The sequence below is a fragment of the Phacochoerus africanus genome, chromosome 5 (genome assembly GCF_016906955.1).
Source record: "Phacochoerus africanus isolate WHEZ1 chromosome 5, ROS_Pafr_v1, whole genome shotgun sequence".
Classification (NCBI taxonomy): domain Eukaryota; kingdom Metazoa; phylum Chordata; class Mammalia; order Artiodactyla; family Suidae; genus Phacochoerus; species Phacochoerus africanus.
This window is the reverse complement of record NC_062548.1, coordinates 76,648,895-76,670,051: the sequence shown is the minus strand read 5'-3', so window position 1 is coordinate 76,670,051 and position 21,157 is coordinate 76,648,895. Positions and strand designations below refer to the sequence as shown.

The window sequence follows — 21,157 nt, the reverse complement described above, 5'->3', positions numbered from 1 at the left end:
TATACACACATACATATATACATACATACATATATATACATACACACATATATACATACACATATATACATACATGTATATATATACATATATACATATATATACACATACATATATATACATATATATACACACACATATATATACACACATTCTTTTTCTTACATTAGCCTCCATTTTCTCTATAACTTTGACTTGAACCCTGGCCAAACCATACTGAGTGGAACCCTAATACGTTCTGGCTACATAACTGCTACTGGCACAGACCTGCTCTGAAATCAGTTTTCTTCCTTCCCCTACTCCTCTGCTGGCAGCATTCTTCTCCTAAGAACTCTATCAATAGCACCTGCAGCTGACCTCACATCCTGTGTGCTTCACACCATCCTTGGGACTGAGCCAGATAGAGCTTGAACTGAATTTTGTCTTTGCCACTAAACAGCAGAGTGAGCACCTCATAGACTGTTTCTCATCTGCAAAATACAGTTAATACCAATGTGTGGTTGTGAGACTGATGGGGTGATGTAGGTAAGTTAACATGCAACAGAAACTCAATAATAATTATTAGCTCTCTTCCCTCACATGACTCTGCTCTGGGCTGCTTCAGTGTTTTCCTGAACATGACTTGTTTCAGGCTAGGAGCCTGTCTGTAACATTCTGCATTTAAAGAAGTTCCTCAAGGAGTTCCCATCAAGGTGCAGCGGAAATGAATCCAACTAGGAACCGTGAGGTTGCGGGTTTGATCCCTGGCCTTGCTCAGTGGGTTAAGGATCTGGTGTCGCCGTGAACTGTAGTGTAGGTCGCAGATGCGGCTCGGATCCTGAGCTGCTGTGGCTGTGATGTAGGCTGGCAGCTGTAGCTCCAATTGGACCCCCCCTAGCCTGGGAACCTCCATATGCTGCAGATGCAGCCCTGAAAAGCAAAAAAAAAAAAAAAAAAAAAGACAAGAGCTTCCTCAGGTGTCTTTAGTGCTAATTAGTGAACCTTTTCCAGGGTTCACATGTAAGTTCTACAGCTACCAAATAATTTATTCTTTTTCTGAACAAAATAGTGCCTTGCAATCAAGCTAATCTTAATGTATTAAATTATGTGCAATTTTCCACAATATTCCATTACTCTAGGAAAGGAAAAACCTCAAATCTTTTGGATCTGCTTGAAAAAAAGTTTTAAAATGTCTAATATTGCCCCTATGAAAAAGAACACAAAATATTTAAGAATGATTTCTCTAATGAGAACTAAATTGCAATTTGGAAATTAACATTTAATTGTGCCAGACCCACTGACTTCACAAATAGTACATAATCTTTTTTTTTTTTTTTGTCTTTTTGCCTTTTCTAGGGCCGCTCCCATGGCATATGGAGGTTCCCAGGCTAGGGGTCGAATTGGAGCTGTAGCCGCCGGCCTACACCAGAGCCACAGCAACACAGGATCCGAGCCGCTTCTGCAACCCACACCACAGCTCATGGCAACACGGGATCCTCAACCCACTGAGCAAGGCCAGGGATCGAACCCGCAACCTCATCGTTCCTAGTCAGTTTTGTTAACCACTGAGCCATGATGGGAACTCCAGTACATAATCTTAAATCATATAAATACTTTCTAGCTGTCTGCTAGTTAATCTGGGGCTCACCATAGTTAGTAAAGGATCACTATTTAATTTATAAGAAAAAGCATCCCTGTTTTCTGATCCCAAAGGCATTAGAAAAAGGAGGCTTCAATTTAAGATACATCCTTAAGCTACAGGGAATACCTATTACAATCAGAGCTGGAACCATAAAGCCATGAACCTTTCTGAATAATCTTAGTATGAAAAAAAGGAATTTGCTGTCCAGAACTCAGGGAGCTGTTGCAAACACGATTCCCGCACTTGCTTCCCTCTCTTTGCCTCTCTGTCCTCCCACTACTGTAGAAATAAACTCTTACCTCTGGAGTATCTAAGATTTGTTTAACTTGCAGGATATTTGTGATATGCCAGGTATATTTAGAAAAGGTTCCCAGTGGCAAGGCGTCTTTGCGCACAAAAGCTTTAAGATAAAAAGAGGACAAAATCAGACTACCAAAACACAACATACTCTTTCAATGTTTTCATTATCCAGTTTCTAGAGAGTTCAGTGCAGTGATTTTCCTGCCTTAAAGAATCTCAGCCCTCTAAAAAAGGAATTCTAGAAGCAAATCTATAACAGGGTTTTGGCAGCAATGTGATGAATCAAATGATCAGGATTTCTGCTAATGTACTATTTCTGATGCTTGAGATACTAATTTTTGGCACCTTGGAGATTTGTTTCTTTGTTTGGTAAGACTACACACAAAGGACTCCATTATAAAACAACCACTTACAAGTTTAGGTATGTCAGAGGTCAAATCACAGTCCTTAAAATAATTATGTGGAGTTTAAGCTTACTCTAATGGTTACCCACCTACTGCCCTGTCTCCAAATTATAAAATGGTTCCATTAATGGGCCTAAAACTATCTAAGGAATGGGTTAAAATTAACGTATTAGGCCTAGAGTTTAAACTGGAAGAAAGAATCAACGCTGCCTCAAAAGTCAAATAGTTAAGGTATAAAGAGAGATTTTTGGAGTTCCCATCGTGGCTCAGTGGCTAATGAATCCGACTAGCAACCATGAAGTTGCAGGTTCGATCCCTGGCCTTGCTCAGTGGGTTGGGGATCTGGCGTTGCCGTGAGCTCTGGTATAGGTCGCAGACGTGGCTTGGATCCTGAGTTGCTGTGGCTCTGGCATAGGCTGGTGGCTACAGCTCCAATTCGACCCCTAGCCTGGGAACCTCCATATGCCGTGGGTGCGGCCCTAGAAAAGGCAAAAAGACCAAAAAAAAAAAAAAAAGGAAGAGATTTTTATGGCCCTAAACAAGGTCATCCACAGCTTGCACAATTTATTCAAAGACAGAACTGAACCTCAGTCTCTTTTATATCATCAAATAACAATTCACTGAAGAAACAGCTTCTATTTCTAGCTGTGGTTACTCTTGGGCTATTTTCCCCTGAACGATCTTCTCTTTCTCCTTTTCTCTCCTATTTCCTTATATTACCTAATAAGTATCTTGAGATCGCCAGTAGAAAGATGTTATATGAAACCAAGAAATATGTACCAGATAATGTAATTATAAAGTGTTCCAATCCTGAGAATTGCTCTAAAAATAAAATCTTCCTTCATCAAAAAAATTTCATTGGAAATCGGAAATCATGAGAGTACTCATGGCTCAGCTGGTTAAGGAGCCAGCGTTGTCACTGCTATGGCTTGGGTCACTGCTTGTGGCAAGGGTTTGATCCCTGGCCCAGGAACTGTTATATGCCATGGGCACAGCCAAAAAGGAAAAAAAAGGAGGGGGGGGGAAATAAGAAAAACAAGTTTTAGTTTTTGATATATTATGCTTCCAAGAAGCCAGCCCAAACGACAGATGGAGCCTGCAATGCTTTTGTTGAAACTGATTGATATCTAGAAAACACCCAACTTCTTGGTGGGCACCGTCACTGTACTTCATTGTGGTTCTTTCACCAAGTTTGTGCTTTCTGAGTCTTTCCATCACCTCAATGGAATAAGCATGAGGCCTTTGAAGAGTGTGATCTTTTTATTTTGGGGGGGCCGAATTTTTAGCCTGAGGGGTCTCCAGGCCGGGAAACAAACTCATGCCACTGCAGCTACCTGAGCCATAGCAGTGTCAGGATCCTTAACCTGCTGAGCCACCAGGGAACTCCTGAAGAGTGTGATCATTATTCTAAGAGGTGATAGGCTAAGGCTTCATGCTCTGAGCATGTAACCAGAAGTCCTAATCTGAAAACTTCCACGCAATTTTTTCCAAACATAATCCTCAAAGGTTAAGATACCTATTGCTATTCCTGAGGAAAATCCCATACCTGTGGTGGAGTTGGGAAGCCGTTTTTTTGCACTTCCTATGGATATTCTCTGTTGCAGGGCATCAAAGAAGGACTGAGGAATGTGGAACACCAGTGGCTCTGGTTTGCCTAGAAGAAGTAAGAGGAAGCTCATTTAAAGAAATTGAGTGGGCTTTCTGGTGTGTAGGGAAAGGTGGATGAAATGGAACTGATGGGTAATAATAACTAAAAATACCATTGAGCTTTTTTTATTAAGCAAAAAGGCTTTGATCGACTTTTATGAGCCAAGCCCTGTCAACAGCCCCACTCTTGATCCCTTGCAATTATAACAAATACAGCAGACTCTTGTCATTTACCAAAGACAACTTTTTTTTTTTTTTTGCTTTTTAGAGCTGCACTTGTGGCATATGGAAGTTCCCAGGCTAGGCATCTAATTAAAATTGTAGCTGCCGCCCTATGCCATAGCAACATGGGATCCAAGCCACATTTGCAATCTACACCACAGCCGGCGGCAATGCTGGATCCCTGACTCACTGAATAAGGCCAGGGATCAAACCTGCATCCTTATGGATACTGGTTGGATTTGCTACTGCTGAGCCAAAATGGGACTCCCAAACCCCAATTTTGCAAACACCACCACAGCATAGATGTATCTCTTTAAAGATGACATGAGATGAAATTAAAACATTGAGGCTGAGTTGAAAAGGTAAACTTGATCCATTCCTGCTACCATCCCAGGCACTTGCCTGCATTCATGCTTTCAGATGGTCATGACCATGAATGCCAGACTGAAAAGTTAGGATACTTTATCCAATAAGCACCTGTCTTCTCTCTGATCTGAAGGCAGGCAAACTGTTTGAAAATACTTAACAAATCTCTTTAAAAAATTTGCAAGAAACTAGGTTAACAAAAAGTTAACAGCGTGTTTATGGGAGGGGTTGAAAATGTTCAGAGTTTTCCTTAAAAATTCTTCCTAAGGGGTTAGCTTCAGAGGGACAATGCTCAGAATCACATGGATTAACATGCAACTTCTACCTACCTAGATACATCTTAAAAGTAGCTTTTTTTTTTTGAAGAGTAGTTCTTAAAGACAGTTCAGATGCCTTTTTGAAATAAAGATCAAACTAAGAAAAATGAAAATGAAAATGAAAGGTTTTCCAGTATTCTATTTTAGGATTTTACATTCTTTTCAACTGATTTTGCTTACTTAATTGAATGCAGAATGTCAATGACAAAACTCACTACTTCTGAGTCACTAAAATATTATTATCTGGGCAGTTTAGAGAAGTCACTACAGAAAGGATTTAAAAATCTTTCATCTGGGAGTTCCCATTGTGGCTCAGCAGTAACAAACTCAACTAGTAACCAAGAGGACTCGGGTTTGATCCCTTGCCTCGATCTGTGGGTTAAGGATACGGTGTTGCCATGAGGTGCGGTGCAGGTTGCAGCTCGGATGTGACATTACTGTGGCTCTGGCATAGGCCAGCAGGTGTATCTCTGGTGTCGACACGTAGCCTGGGAGCTTCCACGTGCCACTGGTTTGGCCCTACAAAGACAAAAAAACAAAAAATAAAAACTGCAAAAAAACCCCCATAACTTTCATCTTGAAATTAGATCATGGGCTATTATGCAGAGATCTCAGCTGATGGGATGCTAGAGTTGAGGTTTACAAATTAATCTTGAAAAGCCCTTGTAAAAGAGAATCACAGTCAAGGAGAGAGCTGATGGTGACACTTTGACAAAGGTGGTGGTAATGGAAATGGTGAGAGGGGTGGTAAAGGAATGGGATGGAAAAGGACAACAGTTTATAGCTTATATTATTGTCAATGTTCTATTTTATGTCTTGGGAGGCAGGTTAGTAGATATTTATTATGTTATTTCAAACAATATATACATAAATTTTTAAAAGAAAAAAACATAGACTCTCTCTTTAACCTTCCCTAGGTTACTGGGTTTGTTTTGTTTTGTTTTGTTTTTTTGTCTTTTTTGTCTTTTTAAGGCTGCAACCACCACATATGGAGGTTCCCAGGCTAGGAGTCAAATCGGAGTTGTAGCTGCCGGCCTACACCACAGCCACAGCACGCAGGATCCGAGCTGCTTCTGCCACCTACAACAGAGCTCATAGCAACGCCAGATCCTTAACCCACTGAGCAAAGCCAGGGATCAAACCCACATCCTCATGGATACTAGTCAGGTTCGTTAACCACTGAGCCATGACGGAAACTCCTAGCTTGTTGTTTTTACTTCTAAAGTTTAATTTTTTCTGAATTAATATAAATAAAACTTAGCATGTATTTCAAGACTTCCATTCTTGTCCCTTTCCTCACCATGAAGCCATAACTCATCTTCTCTGAGTGTCTGCTGCTGGACTACTGTTCAGTGTGGGGTGCTTTATTTTTAAAATGATATCTACAAACTTCCAACATATTCAGCAAAGATCATCAAAATGATGTGAGGTTTATAAATATGCCATGAGGAATGTCTGAAGACCTGAAGTATCACTTGGAAAAGAAATGACCTGTCAGGTAGGACAATGAGTGTGTGCAGTGGCAGGGACTGTTATTTGAAAATAGGACCACAGACTTAGTCCATGTGGCTAGAGTGCAGAAGTAAACCAACAGGCAGTATTATTGACAAACATTTCCTCTTAGAATGAGGAAGACCTTTTCACAGCTATCACTATTCAACCATGTTGTGAGCTGTCTCAAAAAGCAGTGTGCTGCACACAGCTGCACAAAGCCTAGAAAACCATCCACCAAGGATGCTTTTAAGGCAATGGGTAAGGCCTGGTTAGAAGGTCCACCTCTGAAATTGCTGAGGTTCCATAAGGCTATCACAATCAACCTGAAACCAGCCTGTGTTCTCCAATCTTCCTTAGCATTCCTTTGTAATTTTGTATAACTATGTTAGTCTCACATGTTTAGATTTTTTTCTAAACTTTTTCGTCCCTTGCTTTGATTTTTTTTGGGGGGTAAGGTAGGGGGAGCCTCACCCATGGCAGTCAGAAGTTCCCAGGTCAGGGATTGAACCGTTCCACAGAAGTGAAAACACTGGATCCTTAACCAGCTGTGCCACCAGGAAATTCCATCCCTTGCTTTGATTTTAAGTTTGAGGGTTAGAATGATCTTCTAAGGTTTTGGTATCTCTCTCACCAAACAAACACCCATGCATACCTCAAAACCAAGGCTATCTACTTTTACTTACTGTTTGCTGTGGTTTTTCTCTTCCGTCTCTAAATTCATTTTGCTGGTCCTACACTTTAATTACATGATTCCTCCTTTCATTTATTTTATTTATTTATTTATTTTGTCTTTTTGCCATTTCTTGGGCTGCTCCTGAGGCATATGGAGGTTCCCAGGCTAGGGGTCGAATCGGAGCTGTAGCCACTGGCCTACGCCAGAGCCACAGCAACGCGGGATCTGAGCCGCGTCTGCGACCTACACCACAGCTCACGGCAACGCCGGATCATTAACCCACTGAGCAAGGGCAGGGACCGAACCCGCAACCTCATGGTTCCTAGTCGGATTCGTTAACCACTGCACCATGATGGGAACTCCTCCTCCTTTCATTTAGATTTCTATTTTCTTGAGGTCCAATGCAGTTTGGCCTGAAGCCCAATTATTTTTTCTATCAAAATAGCATAGAACTACATCATAATTTCTTTAATTTCTCCTACTTAGAGCAAAAGTCCAATTGGATGACCAATACTTACCATCAAACTGATAGTGCATGGTTTGATGGATGCGTTCCGTGACACTAGCCAGCCAGTCTTGGAAGGATAAGGTCACTTGTGCCTCATCTAACAGTTGACCACAGGCTGATGGGGAGGGGGTAAAAACTCCAATAAATTTATCTTTTCTCACAGAATTAAACAGTTAACTGAAGTTTTAAAAAGCCAAGGCATTGACACAGAAGAGAGCAGCAAGTTGAAAATTCAAAGAAATTAGATATTTTAAGTGAAATGGAATATAGCAGGGTTTCTTTTTTTTAAGAATCCATCTAGAACATCTCCATGTACCCACCAACCTACCATTTTATTCTATTTCTTCTCCTGAAATATCTTCACTGTGTCTGAAGTATATCCCTTTCATTTGTTTTGGCCTTGCCTGAGGCGTGTGAAATTCCCAGGCCAGGCACTGAACCCTTGCCATAGCAGCAACTTAAGCCACAGTAGTGACAATGCCAGGTCCTTAATCCACTGGGCCACCAGGGAACCCCCCCCATATTATCTTTTATAAAGAAATAATGATGCCAAAACTACTATTCATTTAAAATTAAAATTCTCACAGATAAATACATATTGTGATAATTTGGATTTAAAGCTATTTTCTTTTTTCTTTGCATCAAAGTGACAAAATTTTGTTTAAGATCTTCTAACAGATGCTTCTGATCTGTTTACTTCCTGACCTTCCAAAAATATTTATTCTTGGAATGTGTCAGTTCTTCTTTAATTAGTAAATTAAGATTTGGTCTTGTATTATTTGCTATTTATGTACTGGTCTTGTCTTCAAAACCAGAGTATGAGGGCAGGGATGATGTCTAACTTCTAATCACCCACTCATATTATAAAAGGGTTAAAAAATGTTGATCTTCAAACATACAAGTTTAATTATTCTGAGTAGAAAAGTGATAAATATAAATGTATAAGTTATGATCAAAATTAAGTCATTCTGTCTCATTAATTCAAAATAATATCCATGCTACTGCTTTTAGGTGTTTTCAAACTTTACTACCTTTGGAGTACAGACTATATTTGTCTTTCTTAACAATTATTTATCCCTGCGTAATTTTAAAATATGTTTCTTCTTCAATTTTGAACCTCCATACTAACTGCATGTGGGTAATGAGCAACAAAACAAAAATATTCTATAAAATATGCGCTGCTAAAATAAGTCAGTAATTTTTGTTGCATTTGTTACTTAAAAGGCAATTTGGTTTTGAGCTTGATTTGAAAGCAGTGGGAGAGACAGCACAGATCTAAGCCTCGGGGCCTGCTAGTTTTTATCTTAGCACTCCCTAGGGGACAACCTGCAACATTACTTTTGATTACATATATATATATATATATATTATTTTTTTTTTTTTTGGTCATACCCATAGCACATGGAAGTTCCCAGGCCAAGGATCCAACCCATGCTACAGCAGCGACCCAAGCCACACCAGTGAAAACACTGAGTCCTTAACCCTCTACATTACCAGGGAACTCCTCTTTTGATTATATTGCTTTGGGCTTCTTTAGGATGAATTAACACCTCTTTAGCCTATCCTAGGGAAGGGGAAACTTACCCTGCCTTTTTAATGAAGAAGCAACCACAGGCTTTTTCAGGCCACTTTTCCTTAGATTACTGTTCACTGCATCTTGAGGCAGCAGCGAGCTGTTCGTCTGTGCACCTAAACCACAAATCATTACAGTGCTTAATAAGATGTCTGCAGAATACAAATTGATTCAATATTAATTTCTGAAGAGTTTAAAGCATTAAAAAGTCTGCTAATTTCACTTAGAATAGATTTATAAGGAGATCCTGCTGAGTAGCATTGAGAACTTTGTCTAGATACTCATGTTGCAACAGAACAAAGGGTGGGGAAAAAAATGTAATTGTAATGTATACATGTAAGGATAACTTGATCCCCTTGCTGTACAGTGGGGGGAAAAAAAAAAAAAAGTCTGCTAATTTCTTTTTTTTTCTGTCTTTTTGCTATTTCTTGGGCCGCTCCCACGGCATATGGAGGTTCCCAGGCTAGGGGTCGAATCGGAGCTGTAGCCACCAGCCCACGCCAGAGCCACAGCAATGCGGGATCCGAGCCGCGTCTGCAACCTACACCACAGCTCACGGCAACGCCAGATCGTTAACCCACTGAGCAAGTGCAGGGACCGAACCCGCAACCTCATGGTTCCTAGTCGGATTCGTTAACCACTGCGCCACGACGGGAACTCCAAGGCTGCTAATTTCTAAGTTAGTTTCTAGAAGGAATTAGTGTTAGACTTTATACGTAATATTTTAAGTTTTTTTTTGTTTTCTTTTGTTTTTTGCTTTTTCATTTTTAGGGCTGCAAGAGCGGCCACGCTAGGGCTCAAATCGGAGCTGCAAGTGCCAACCATAGTCATAGCCACAGCCACAGCAACTCAGGATCTGAGCTGCATTGGTGACCTGCACCACCGCTCACAGCAATGCAGGATCCTTAACCTACTGAGTGAGGTCAGGGATTAAACCCACATCCTCATGGATACTAGCCACAATGGGAACCCCCACTTTTTTTTTTCAGCTGTGCCTGAGGCATACAGAAGTTCTTGGGATCAAACTTGCATCACAGCAGTGACCAGAACTATAGTAGCGACAACACCAGATCCTTAACCTCCTGAGCCAGCAGGGAACTCAAGTGTCTCATACTCTTTACGGGAAGTCAGTGAAGGAGACTACAATGAAAGGAAGAAAAAAAATTCACCCTTTGCTCTCACCTCTTGGACAATCACTATTAATTTTCTGGTGAACTATCATCCATTTTTTGGTATATGAATAGTTTATTTTGCAAGGTTTGTGATTTTAAGCAGCTGTGATTATACCAGGATTGCCAGATTTAGCCGCAGGTGTAGTATACGGAAGTTCCCAGGTTAGGGGTCGAACTGGAGCTACAGCTGCCAGGCTACAAAAAAGCCAAGACAATGCCAGATCCGAGTCATATCTGGGGCGGACACCACAGCTTGCAACAATGTCTGATCCTTAACCCATTGAGCAAGGCCAGGGATCAGACCCATATCCTCAGAGACACTGTCAGGTTCTTAACCCACTGAGCCACAATGGGAACTCCTTTTACAGTCATTTTTAATGGCTACCTGGTATGCTAGCCAGTGGCTTTATCATGGTTCATTTAACTAAGTGGTTGGCCCATAGTTTGTTTCTAGTTTTTCACTATTATAATAACCACACAATAAGCATCTCTGGACAAAATGCTTTTCCTGTACTAAGGATTATTTTTTTAAAAAAGGATTATTTAGAAGTGATATTACTGGAGTTCCCATTGTGGCTCAGTGGTAACAAACACAACTAGTATCCATGAGGACATAGGTTCAATCCCTGGCCCCACTCAGTGAGTTAAGGATCCAGCATTGCTATAAGCTGTGGTGCAGATCACAGACACAGCTCTGATCTGGCATTGCTGTGACTGTGACATAGGCTGGCAGCTGTAGCTCCGATTCGACCCCCTAGCCTGGGAACTTCCACATGCCACAAAAAAGAAGTGACATTACTGAGTATAAGGGTTAAAAAAAAAAATTTTTTTAATTTCAAGTTTTCCCGGGAAAGACTGATAAGTAAACATTTAACAACAATCTCTGCTCTATCTTGCTGCCAAAATTACCTTTCAAAAACACAGAAATAACCAGGTCACTTTGTATCTCCATCTTTCTCCAACTTGCCAGCCCCTAAACTCCTGTGCATGACTACCTGACTCATCTCCAGCAATACTCCCTCTATGGGTAGGAACATTGTTAAGGTTCTTAAGAAATACTGCACACTGCTTTTACAAATGATTAAAGCAACTTACACTATTAGCCATGCTCAAAAGCCCTGATTTCACCTTTGTCTGTGGTCTCATCATTTAAAAAAAGGCTAATTTGATACCCGGAAGTATCTTGTTTTAATTTTTTTTTTCTTTTTATAGCCACATCTATGGCATAGGGAAATTCCTGGGCTAGGGGCCAAACCGGAGCTAGAGCTACTGGTCTATGCCACAGCCACAGCAACACCAGATCCCACTGCGGTCTGTGACCTACACTGCAGCTCACAGCAACACCAGATCCTTAACCGACTGAGCAAGCCCAGGGATCGAACCCACATCCTCATGGATATTAGTTGGGTTCTTAACCCACTGAGCCACAATGGGAACTCCTCTTGCTTTAATTTTGCACTTGTAAAATGTTTGTGTTTCTCTGTTCACTAGTGAGTTTGGAGTTTAGTCCACACATGCAGACCAGGTAATATTTTCCTTCTATTGTTTTTTTCTATGTTTTGCTTTTTGGGGCCACACTGTGGCATATGGAGGTTCCCAGGCTAGGGGTCAAATCAGAGCTACAGCTGCCAGCCTAGCCACAGCCACAGCAACTCAGGATCCAAGCCACGTCTGTGACCTACACCACAGCTCACAGCAACGCCAGATCTTTAACCCACTGCAAGAGGTCAGGGATCAAACCCACAACTTCATAGTTCCTAGTCGGATTATTTCTGCTGTGCCACGACGGGAACTCCTTTCCTTCTGTTTAGAGTCTAGTTTTTTGTTTTGTTTTTTTTTTTTTTGGCCACACCCACATGATATGGAAGTTCTGGGGCCAGCAACTGAATGAGACACAGCTTCAACCTACGCCAGATCCTTAACCCACTGCACTGGGCCGGGGATCAAACTGGTGCCACTGCAGAGACAATGCTGGATCCTTAACCTGCTGTGCCACAGTGGGAATTTCAAGAGTCTAGGTCTTTTAATACCTATCAACTAGGTATTCTCATGTTGATTTATATGAGTTCTTTTTTTTTTTTAATTTTATTTATTTATTTATTTTTTGTCTTTTTTGCCATTTCTTGAGCCGCTCCTGTGGCATATGGAGGTTTCCAGGCTAGGGGTCAAATCGGAGCTGTAGCCACCGGCCTACGCCAGAGCCACAGCAACACAGGATCCGAGCCACGTCTGCAACCTACACCACAGCTCACGGCAATGCCGGATCGTTAACCCACTGAGCAAGGGCAGGGACCGAACCCGCAACCTCATGGTTCTTAGTCGGATTCATTAACCACTGAGCCACAACGGGAACTCCTGATTTATATGAGTTCTTAACTGACACTGATATATTTGAATTAAAAATATATATATATTTATTGCACTACCTGCTGAAAATGTGAATAACAAATTATACTCCTAAGTTATCATGGAAAATATAATTAGCCATTGCCACAAATTTTTAAAAGACATTCTATTGATGAAAACATCATACAGTGTCTTAAGGCAGATTAAGGTCTAAAACTAGTCTGAATGTTTAACGGATAAACGAAGAAATACAGTAACACAAGTGGGAGTTCTCACTGTGGCACAATGGCATGTCGGGAGTGCTGGGATGCAGGTTCGATTCCTGGCCCAGCACAGCGGGTTAAGGATCTGGTACTACAGCAGCTGCAGCTTAGGTTGAGATCCCTGGCCCAGGAACCATGTGCTGTGGGGGTGGCCAAAAAAGGAAAAAAAAAATTTAATAATAATACAAGTGGAGTTTGGTTGGATTTTTTTTCTTCTTTTTAGCCACACTCATGGCACATGAAAGTTCCTGGGCCAGGGATCGAACCAGTGCCACAGCAGTGACCACACCAGATCCTTAACCCGCTAAGCCACAATAGAACTCCATGGTTGGATCTTATACTTGACCAATAGAACCAACTATTAGCTCGATTTAACAAAGAATCATCAATGTCTCAAGAGTAAGACTTTTTCCAGGAAAAAAAAAATCAAACCCACATTATTTCTTAAATTTGCTGAAATTCAGTGAAACACATAAAACACAGCAAAACAATCTTTGAAACTAACACCATCAAACGAACCAAACAGCTTCTCACCAGATACTTCCTCCTTTTTCCTCTTCTTTGGCTTAGAGGCAGTAGACTCACAAGCTGATACTGTTGATTCTGAATGGCAACCTAACTGGGGCACAATAATCTCCTTAAGACCTAGAAGAGAACAAATTTCTGAAATATTAATACTCTCCAAGAGTAAGTATGTGTCCTTATCTGAGAAAAATTAATTTACAAAAATCCAAATCCTCTAAACAAATTTAGGGTGACTGCCTGCTTTAAAATCAGCTCCTTTAAAGAACTCTTCAGTATATGTTTTTGTTTACAGACCATTAACATGGTAAAAAGGCTCTAGAGATAAATACTAAAATTCAAAAATTGGCAGCTGCTGCCAACTACAGATCATTCAGAAATGAAAATAAGGAGTTCCCATTATGGCTCAGCGGTTAACGAACCTGACTAGTACCCTTGAGGACGCAGGTTTGATCCCTGGCCTCTATCAGTGGGTTAAGGATCCTGAGTTGCTGTGGCTGTGGCATAGGCCGACAGCTACAGCTCCGAGTGGACCCTAGCCTGGGAACCTCCATATGCCCCAGGTGCAGCCCTAAAAAAAGACAAAACAAAAAGAAATGAAAATAAAAAGCATCCACAAGATAAAAATATTAAAAACAACAACATAAGAAGCTTGTGTCGTGGCTCAGTGGTTAACAAACCCTACTAGTACGCAGCTTTGACCCCTGGCCTCACTCAGTGGATTAAGGATACAGCATTGCCACGAGCTGTGGTGTAGGTTGCAGATGAAGCTCAAATCCCACGTTACTGTGGCTCTGGCATAGGCTGGCAGCTGCAGCTCCAATTTGACCCTTAGCGTGGGAAACTCTATATGCTTTGGGTGTGGGCCTGCAAAAAATTAAAAATAAATTAATTAATTAAAAAAAAAATAGGAGTTCCTGTCGTGGCTCAGTGGTTAACGAATCCGACTAGGAACCATGAGGTTTCGGGTTCCATCCCTGGCCTCGCTCAGTGGGTTGAGGATCTGGTGTTGCTATGAGCTCTGGTGTAGGCTGCAGGTGCAGCTTGTAATCTGAGTTGCTGTGGCTCTGGCATAGGCCGGCAGCTACGGCTCTGATTGGACCCCTAGCCTGGGAACCTCCATATGCCGTGAGTGAGGCCCTAGAAAAAAGACAAAAAAATAAAAACAACAACATAAGATTTTTTTTTTTTTTTAGGGTTTCTAGTCAGATTCAGTTCTACTGTGCCACGACAGGAACTCCACAACAACATAAGACTTAATGTAGAAACTTTTTTGGTTTTTTGTTTGTCTTTTTGTCTTTCGAGGGCCGCACCCATGGCATATGGAGGTTCCCAGGCTAGGGGTCGAATTGGAGCTACAGGTGCTGGCCTACGCCCTAGCCACAGCAATGCCAGATTTGAGCTGCATCTTCGACCTACACCACAGCTCACAGCAACGCTGGATCATTAACCCACTGAGTGAGTCCAGGGATCAAACCGGCAACCTCATGGTTCCTAGTCAGATTCGTTTCCGCTGTGCCACAATGGGAACTCCAAATACAGAAATTTTAAAGGCTTTTTTTTGGCCACACTTGGGGCATGCAGAAGTTCCCAACCCAGGGCTCAAACCCACTCTACTGCAGAGACCCAAGCCACAGCAGTGATAATGCCAAATCCTTAACCCACTAGGCCACCAGGGAATTCCTAAAGGTCCTTTGAGCCAGCTACTTGTTTTTCCCAGCTTCAAAAGAAGTAACACTAAAGGGAATTTTTTTGGTTTGCTGTTTTTACTAACCTAGGGCATCTGTGTAAAAGTAAAAATACCAAAGCAAGGAGTTCCTTGGGGCTGTGGCATAGGCCGGCAGCTACAGCTCCAATCTGACCTCCAGCCTGGGAACTTCCATATGTGGCAGGTGTGGCCCTAAATAAACAAAAGACCAAAAAAAAAAAAAAAGCAAAAAAAAAACCCATAAAGCAAACTTTGTTAGATTCATTGTTTCAATGAAAATGCCCAAATCATTCATTTCAACCAACCAACCAAGCAATCAACCAACGAAGCTTTATGCAAATGTGCTGACTGGGTTTAAAAGAAGGAATGTTTTTTTGTTTTGTTTTGTTTTTTTGTCTTTTTTAGGGCCACACCCGAGGCATATGGAGGTTCCCAGGCTAGGGGTCTAATTGGAGCTGTAGCTGCCGGCCTACACCACAGCCACAGCAACACCAGATCTGAGCCGCGTCTGCGATCTACACCACAGCTCATAGCAATGCCAGATCCTTAACCCACTGAGCAAGGCCAGAGATCAAACCCGCAACCTCATGGTTCTTAGTCGGATTTGTTTCCACTGTGCCATGACAGGAACTCCAAAAGAAGGAATGCTTTTTTCGTTTATCTAGCTACTGTTTCTTAAGATTGCTGGGATAATCTCCAAATGCCATCAGTGGAACCCTTTCATTGGTATTTTAGACAAACAAGAGTAACTGTCATGCCACCTACCACTGGAATCAAAATTTAGGAAGTCTGAGAATTCCTGAGCCAATGTCTCGTCACTGGCAAAGGCACAGATGCAAGCAAAGAAATGAATGCATCTCTGGACCGCCTCATCCTTGGAGGCATTCGACTTGTGTGATTTCAGAGTCTGGCAGGAGCAGAAGAAACGGCGCTCAGGTAAGCTTTTGGCACTGATTTTCTGCACGAAGGATGTATGCAAATACCCTAAACTATGCTTCTGACTTGCCTTACATTTCACCACCAAAATGTTTTTAGTAATCCTCTGTACAAGGGGACCTGTGGGTTCTGTGGCTAACTGCCAGATGGTCTGCTTGGTTTCTGGCGAGGCCTGCATTGCATTCAGGACCGAGCTCTTTAGAGTCAGAGGGGTGGCCTCTGCTTGGCAGTTCACTGCCAGCTTGATGTGCTGGCACTGGTTTTCTACCACACCCTGGGTGGCAGCTTTCAGGCATGAGGGGACATAACACCGTCCAGAGCTCAGTTGAGTGATGATCGTCCCATCCACGGTCTGGATTGTCGTCTCAGAAACTCCTAGCTCCACAAAGCATCGGTAATCAGGGCCCCGGTCTCTTTGCCGCACTGAGTAGACTTGCAGGTCAGAGCCTGTTATGATTTTGACAGCTTCCGCACTAGGCTGCTTCCGCGCACCATATCGGAATATGGTTCCACAGGTCTTATTTTTACAGCTCAGTCCCCGGGTTCCATTGTAAGTGCCGCATCGGGGACACTTTCTGATTCCCCTCAAGGTGGCCTTCCCCAAATCAGATAGGAAAGCTGGGACTTTTGTCCTCAGCGAGTTTGGTTCCATTTTTCACAGGTCCTAGAAAAGGCAGTAAGCTCCATCAGCATGAATATACATTCATACACAGTTAAGATCATATATGATATTTAGTACAGAAAATAAAATGTAAAGACTCTATCCACTATTTTCAAATTATGCTCTCAAATAGAACATCCATTTCAACTCCCAAAACAAAAGTGGAGGAAACTTTGCCTTTCACATCTATTTTTAGAATCCTAATGTAATAATTAAAGCATTTCTCTAGAGTCAGTCCTGTTCTATAAAATAATCTAGATTAGTTAACCTAATCTTTACATGCACAGAGGTTTAACTTGAGCAAGGACTGGAGAGTGGAAAGATGAGTTCTTTCCCTTCCACCATACCCCACAAAACTCAGCCCAATCCTACCTGTATCAGCTGCCAGAGCATCCAGAAAACAGTGTGACCCGAATTCTTAAGACCTAAGAGGTGTTTCATTAGTTTGTGATGATCATAGAGAACAGGTGAAGACATAATCATTTGCAGAGTAAATGACACTGCTTAACTCAAAGTCTTCTGAAGTTTGAACTCTGTGGTGTAACAATGCAGACATTCTGCCTCCTCCTTCTCAGCCAGCCAATGGCAAAGCTCATGCCCAGTGTTCCACAATCAAAGAAGATTCCTACTGCCCTAAATGGCGATCTGGGCAATCTATAAGTAAAACAGGAAAATATATTAAAGTTAAGCAGAAGGAAAATGAGTCTTTCCTCTTAGAAGAGAAATCTAAGTCTGGGGTCCAGGGATGTGCTTGGGTTGTGGGATGGAAATCCTGTGAAACTGGATTGTTATGATCATTATACAACTACAGATGTGATAAATTCATTTGAGTAATACAAAAATTAAAAAAATCTAAGTCACAAGTATTTGAGAAATATTTGATAGAAGTTTTTATGGAAATGGTTGTTTCACACTTCCAATTGCAAGAAGGTAAAACAGTGCTAATGTCATTACACAGGGAGTTGTCAAGAATAGAGGAGTTCCCATCGTGGCTCAGTGGTTAACAAATCTGACTAGGAACCATGAGGTTTTGGGTTCGATCCCTGCCCTTGCTCAGTGGGTTAAGGATGCAGCGTTGCCATGAGTCGTGGTGTAAGTCACAGACGTGGCTTGGATCTGATGTGGCTGTGGCTGTGGCGTAGGCCGGCGGCTACAGCTCCAATTAGACCCCTAGCCTGGGAACCTCCATATGCCGTGAGAGCAGCCCTAGAAAAGGCAAAAAGACAAAAACAAAAAAACAAACAAACAAAAAAAACAACCACTTAGAGCCATAGTATATAACTGGCCACTCATCCTTCCTAATAGTAATGCATTACATTTTTAGATGGAGAACTTCATGCTTTTCAAACTGCTTTCATATTATTTCATTTGAACCTCACAATATTAGCATTTAATTTGAGCCAAACAACAATCACTCTTCAGGTTAAAATTAAAAAGTTAAGGAGTTCTCTTGTGGCGCAGCAAGTTAAGGATCTGGTGTTATCACTGCAGTGGCTTGGGTTGCTGCCATGGCGTAAGTAACTTGCCTGAGGCCACCCATCAAAATCAGCAATGCGGTTTCCACTAACTTAGTGTCTGCCCACGAGTGTTAATCTGTTTTTTTTTTTATCCCCCCCAATATTATGAAAATTTTCAAACAGAGAAAAAAATAGAATCATACAGTCAACCTTCCATAAACCCACTTTCTAGATTCTACGTTTTACTATGTTTACTTTATTACATGGCTATTTATCCGTCTCTTCCTCTATCCATTAGACTCTTTCATATTTTGATACATTTCAAAGTTGCAGGTATTAGTTCAGCATGTTTATTACTAACTAAAGTTTAACATTTTTACTTATTTTTTTGGCCACGCCTGTAGCATGCAAAAGTTCTTGTGCCAGCAATCAAACCCCAACCACAGCAGTAACCTGAGTCACAGCAGTGACAACAGAGTCAAAAGTTTAATATTTTTGATACTTTTTAAAAAGGTGTATGTGTTCATGATTTTGAAGTCGATTGTTAGATTTGCTTTTCCTCCTTGACCCCAAAGAATGGTCTTGATCAAAGATTTTCCCTTCACATTTTCTACAGGCCACCAGTTAACAAATAGGAACGTACAAAGTTTAGGTAGAGTTCCCTGGTGGCCTAGCGGATCAAGGATCTGGCACTGTCACAGCTATGGCACAGGTTTGATGCCTCGCCCAGGCATGGCCAAAAAAAAGGGAGTTCTCATTGTGGCTCAGCAGTCAATGAACAAGACTGGGAACCATGAGGTTACAAGTTCAATCCCTGGCCTCACTCAGTGGGTTAAGGATCCTGCGTTGCCGTGAGCTGTGGTGTAGGTCAAAGACGCGGCTCAAATCTGGCGTTGCTGTGGCTGTGGCGTAGGCCAGTGGCTACAGCTCCAATTCGACCCCTAGCCTGGGAACCTCCATATGCCTTGGGTGTGGCCCTAAAAATAGAAAAAAAAAAAAAAAAAACTATCACGCTCTGAATATCAGCTTCCAATTAAGCCAACTTTGGGGCATAGAGCTCTTTGGAGTTCTCTGGTGGCTCAGTGGGTTAAGGATCATGCACTGACACCGCAGTGGCTCAGGTCACTGCTGTGGCATGGGTTCAATCCTTGGCCCAAGAACTTTAGCATGCCATGGGCAAGGCCAAAAAAAAAAAAAAGAAAAATGCCCACCTTTTTCACTGGCGCTATGAACTAACCCCCAACTGTAACATTTGCTGAGAGAATAAAGCTTTGTGAAATATGATCTATAGCAGAGTTTCTCCACCTTGGTACTACTGACATTTAGGGTTGGATAACTGTTGCTGTAGGGGGCTATCCTATACATTGTGCGATGTTTAGTAGCACCCTGGGTCTCTACCACTAGATGCCAGTAGCAGTCAACATCCCCTTCCCCAAACTGTAAAAAAAACAAAAATGTCTCCAGATATTGCTAAATGTTCTCTTGGGGGCAAAATCAACTGTTAAAACCACTGATCTAGAGACATTAGCCTGTTTACACAGCCATTTCCTTCTCAGGTGAATAAACTTTTTTCCTGCAGCATGCAGAAGTTCCTGGGCCAGGGATCAAAACCATGCCACAGCAGCAACCCAAGCCACAGCAGTGATACCGCCAGATCTTTAACCCACTAAACCATCACAGAACTCCTCAATAAACTTCTTTAGCAGGTAGTCTCATTCAGCCAAATACGGGTTCATAGGAGAGAATGTTGTTCTCAAGTTGATTATCTCTGTAACCAAGTCTTTTAACTCCCTGAGCTTCAGACCGAGATCTATCTATTTATAAATCAGTTTTAAAATTATATTGGAGTTCCCCTCGTGGCGCAGTGGTTAACGAATCCGACTAGGAACCATGAGGTTGCAGGTTTGATCCCTGGCTTTGCTCAGTAGGTTAAGGATCCGGCATTGCTGTGGCTGTGGTGTAGGCTGGCAGCTGTAGCTCCGATTAGACCCTAGCGTGGGAATCTCCATATGCTGCAGGGGCAGCCCTAAAAAGCAAAAAAAAAAAAAAAAAAGTACAAATGCACATTAAAAAAAAAACCATTGGAGTTCCCGTCATGGCGCAGTGGTTAACAAATCCGACTAGGAACCATGAGGTTGAGGGTTCGGTCTCTGTCCTTGCTCAGTGGGTTAATGATCCAGTGTTGCCGTGAGCTGTGGTGTAGATTGCAGACTAGGCTCGGATCCTGCGTTGCTGTGGCTCTGGCGTAGGCTGGCAGCTACAGCTCTGATTCAACCCCTAGCCTGGGAACCTCCATATGCTGCGGAAGTGGCCCAAGAAATGGCAAAAAATAAATAAATAAAATAAAAATTAAAAAACCATTAATTCTGAAATAACTTGATTTATATAAAAAGGACAAAGACAGCATAGATAGTTCCTGTATACCCTTTACCCAGCTTCCCCAAATGTTAACATCTTACATAACCGTGGGACATTTGTCAAAACTACAGTCTTAACATTGATACAATATTATTAACTCCACGACAGACTGAGGATTTCACCAGTTTTTCCCTAATGCCATTTTTTTTTTAAAGAATAAACCTTTTATTTTTTTTAGGGCCACACCTGTGGCACATGGAAGTTCCCAGCCTAGGGGTCAAATCAGAGCTACAGCTGCCAGCTTAGCCACAGCCACAGCCACAGCCTCAGCAACTCAGGATCCAAGCCATGTTTGTGACCTACACCACAGCTCACAGCAATGCTAGATCCCCGACCCAATGATCAAAGCCAGGTATCAAACCCACATCCTCAGCTTTACTGGTCAGATTTGTTTCCACTGTGCCACAAGGAGAACCCCCTAAACTTTTACTTTTAGAATAATTTCACATTTTCAGAAAAGTTGCAAAGAAAGAACAGAGTTCCCAGATACCTTTCACCCAGATTCCCCTAATGTTTACAACATATATTACCACAGGATATTTGTCAAAA

General features: G+C 41.8%; 1 protein-coding gene across 3 annotated transcripts in view; it reads right to left on the bottom strand.

Moving 5' to 3' along the window:
* C5H2orf42 (chromosome 5 C2orf42 homolog) overlaps window positions 1–21,157 on the bottom strand; it is a 29,471-nt gene that overhangs the window by 6,351 nt on the left and 1,963 nt on the right. For 2 of the 3 annotated variants that reach the window (XM_047781856.1, XM_047781855.1), the window contains exons 2-8: window positions 17,106–17,387; window positions 15,902–16,736; window positions 13,441–13,551; window positions 9,137–9,241; window positions 7,563–7,667; window positions 3,872–3,979; window positions 1,921–2,021 (exon numbers count right to left, since the gene is read on the bottom strand). In XM_047781856.1, coding sequence (XP_047637812.1) covers window positions 1,921–2,021; window positions 3,872–3,979; window positions 7,563–7,667; window positions 9,137–9,241; window positions 13,441–13,551; window positions 15,902–16,724 — 1,353 coding nt within the window. In that variant the 5' untranslated portion in view covers window positions 16,725–16,736; window positions 17,106–17,387. The remainder of the gene's footprint in view (window positions 1–1,920; window positions 2,022–3,871; window positions 3,980–7,562; window positions 7,668–9,136; window positions 9,242–13,440; window positions 13,552–15,901; window positions 16,737–17,105; window positions 17,388–21,157) is intronic. The other variant, XM_047781857.1, reaches the window with a different exon arrangement.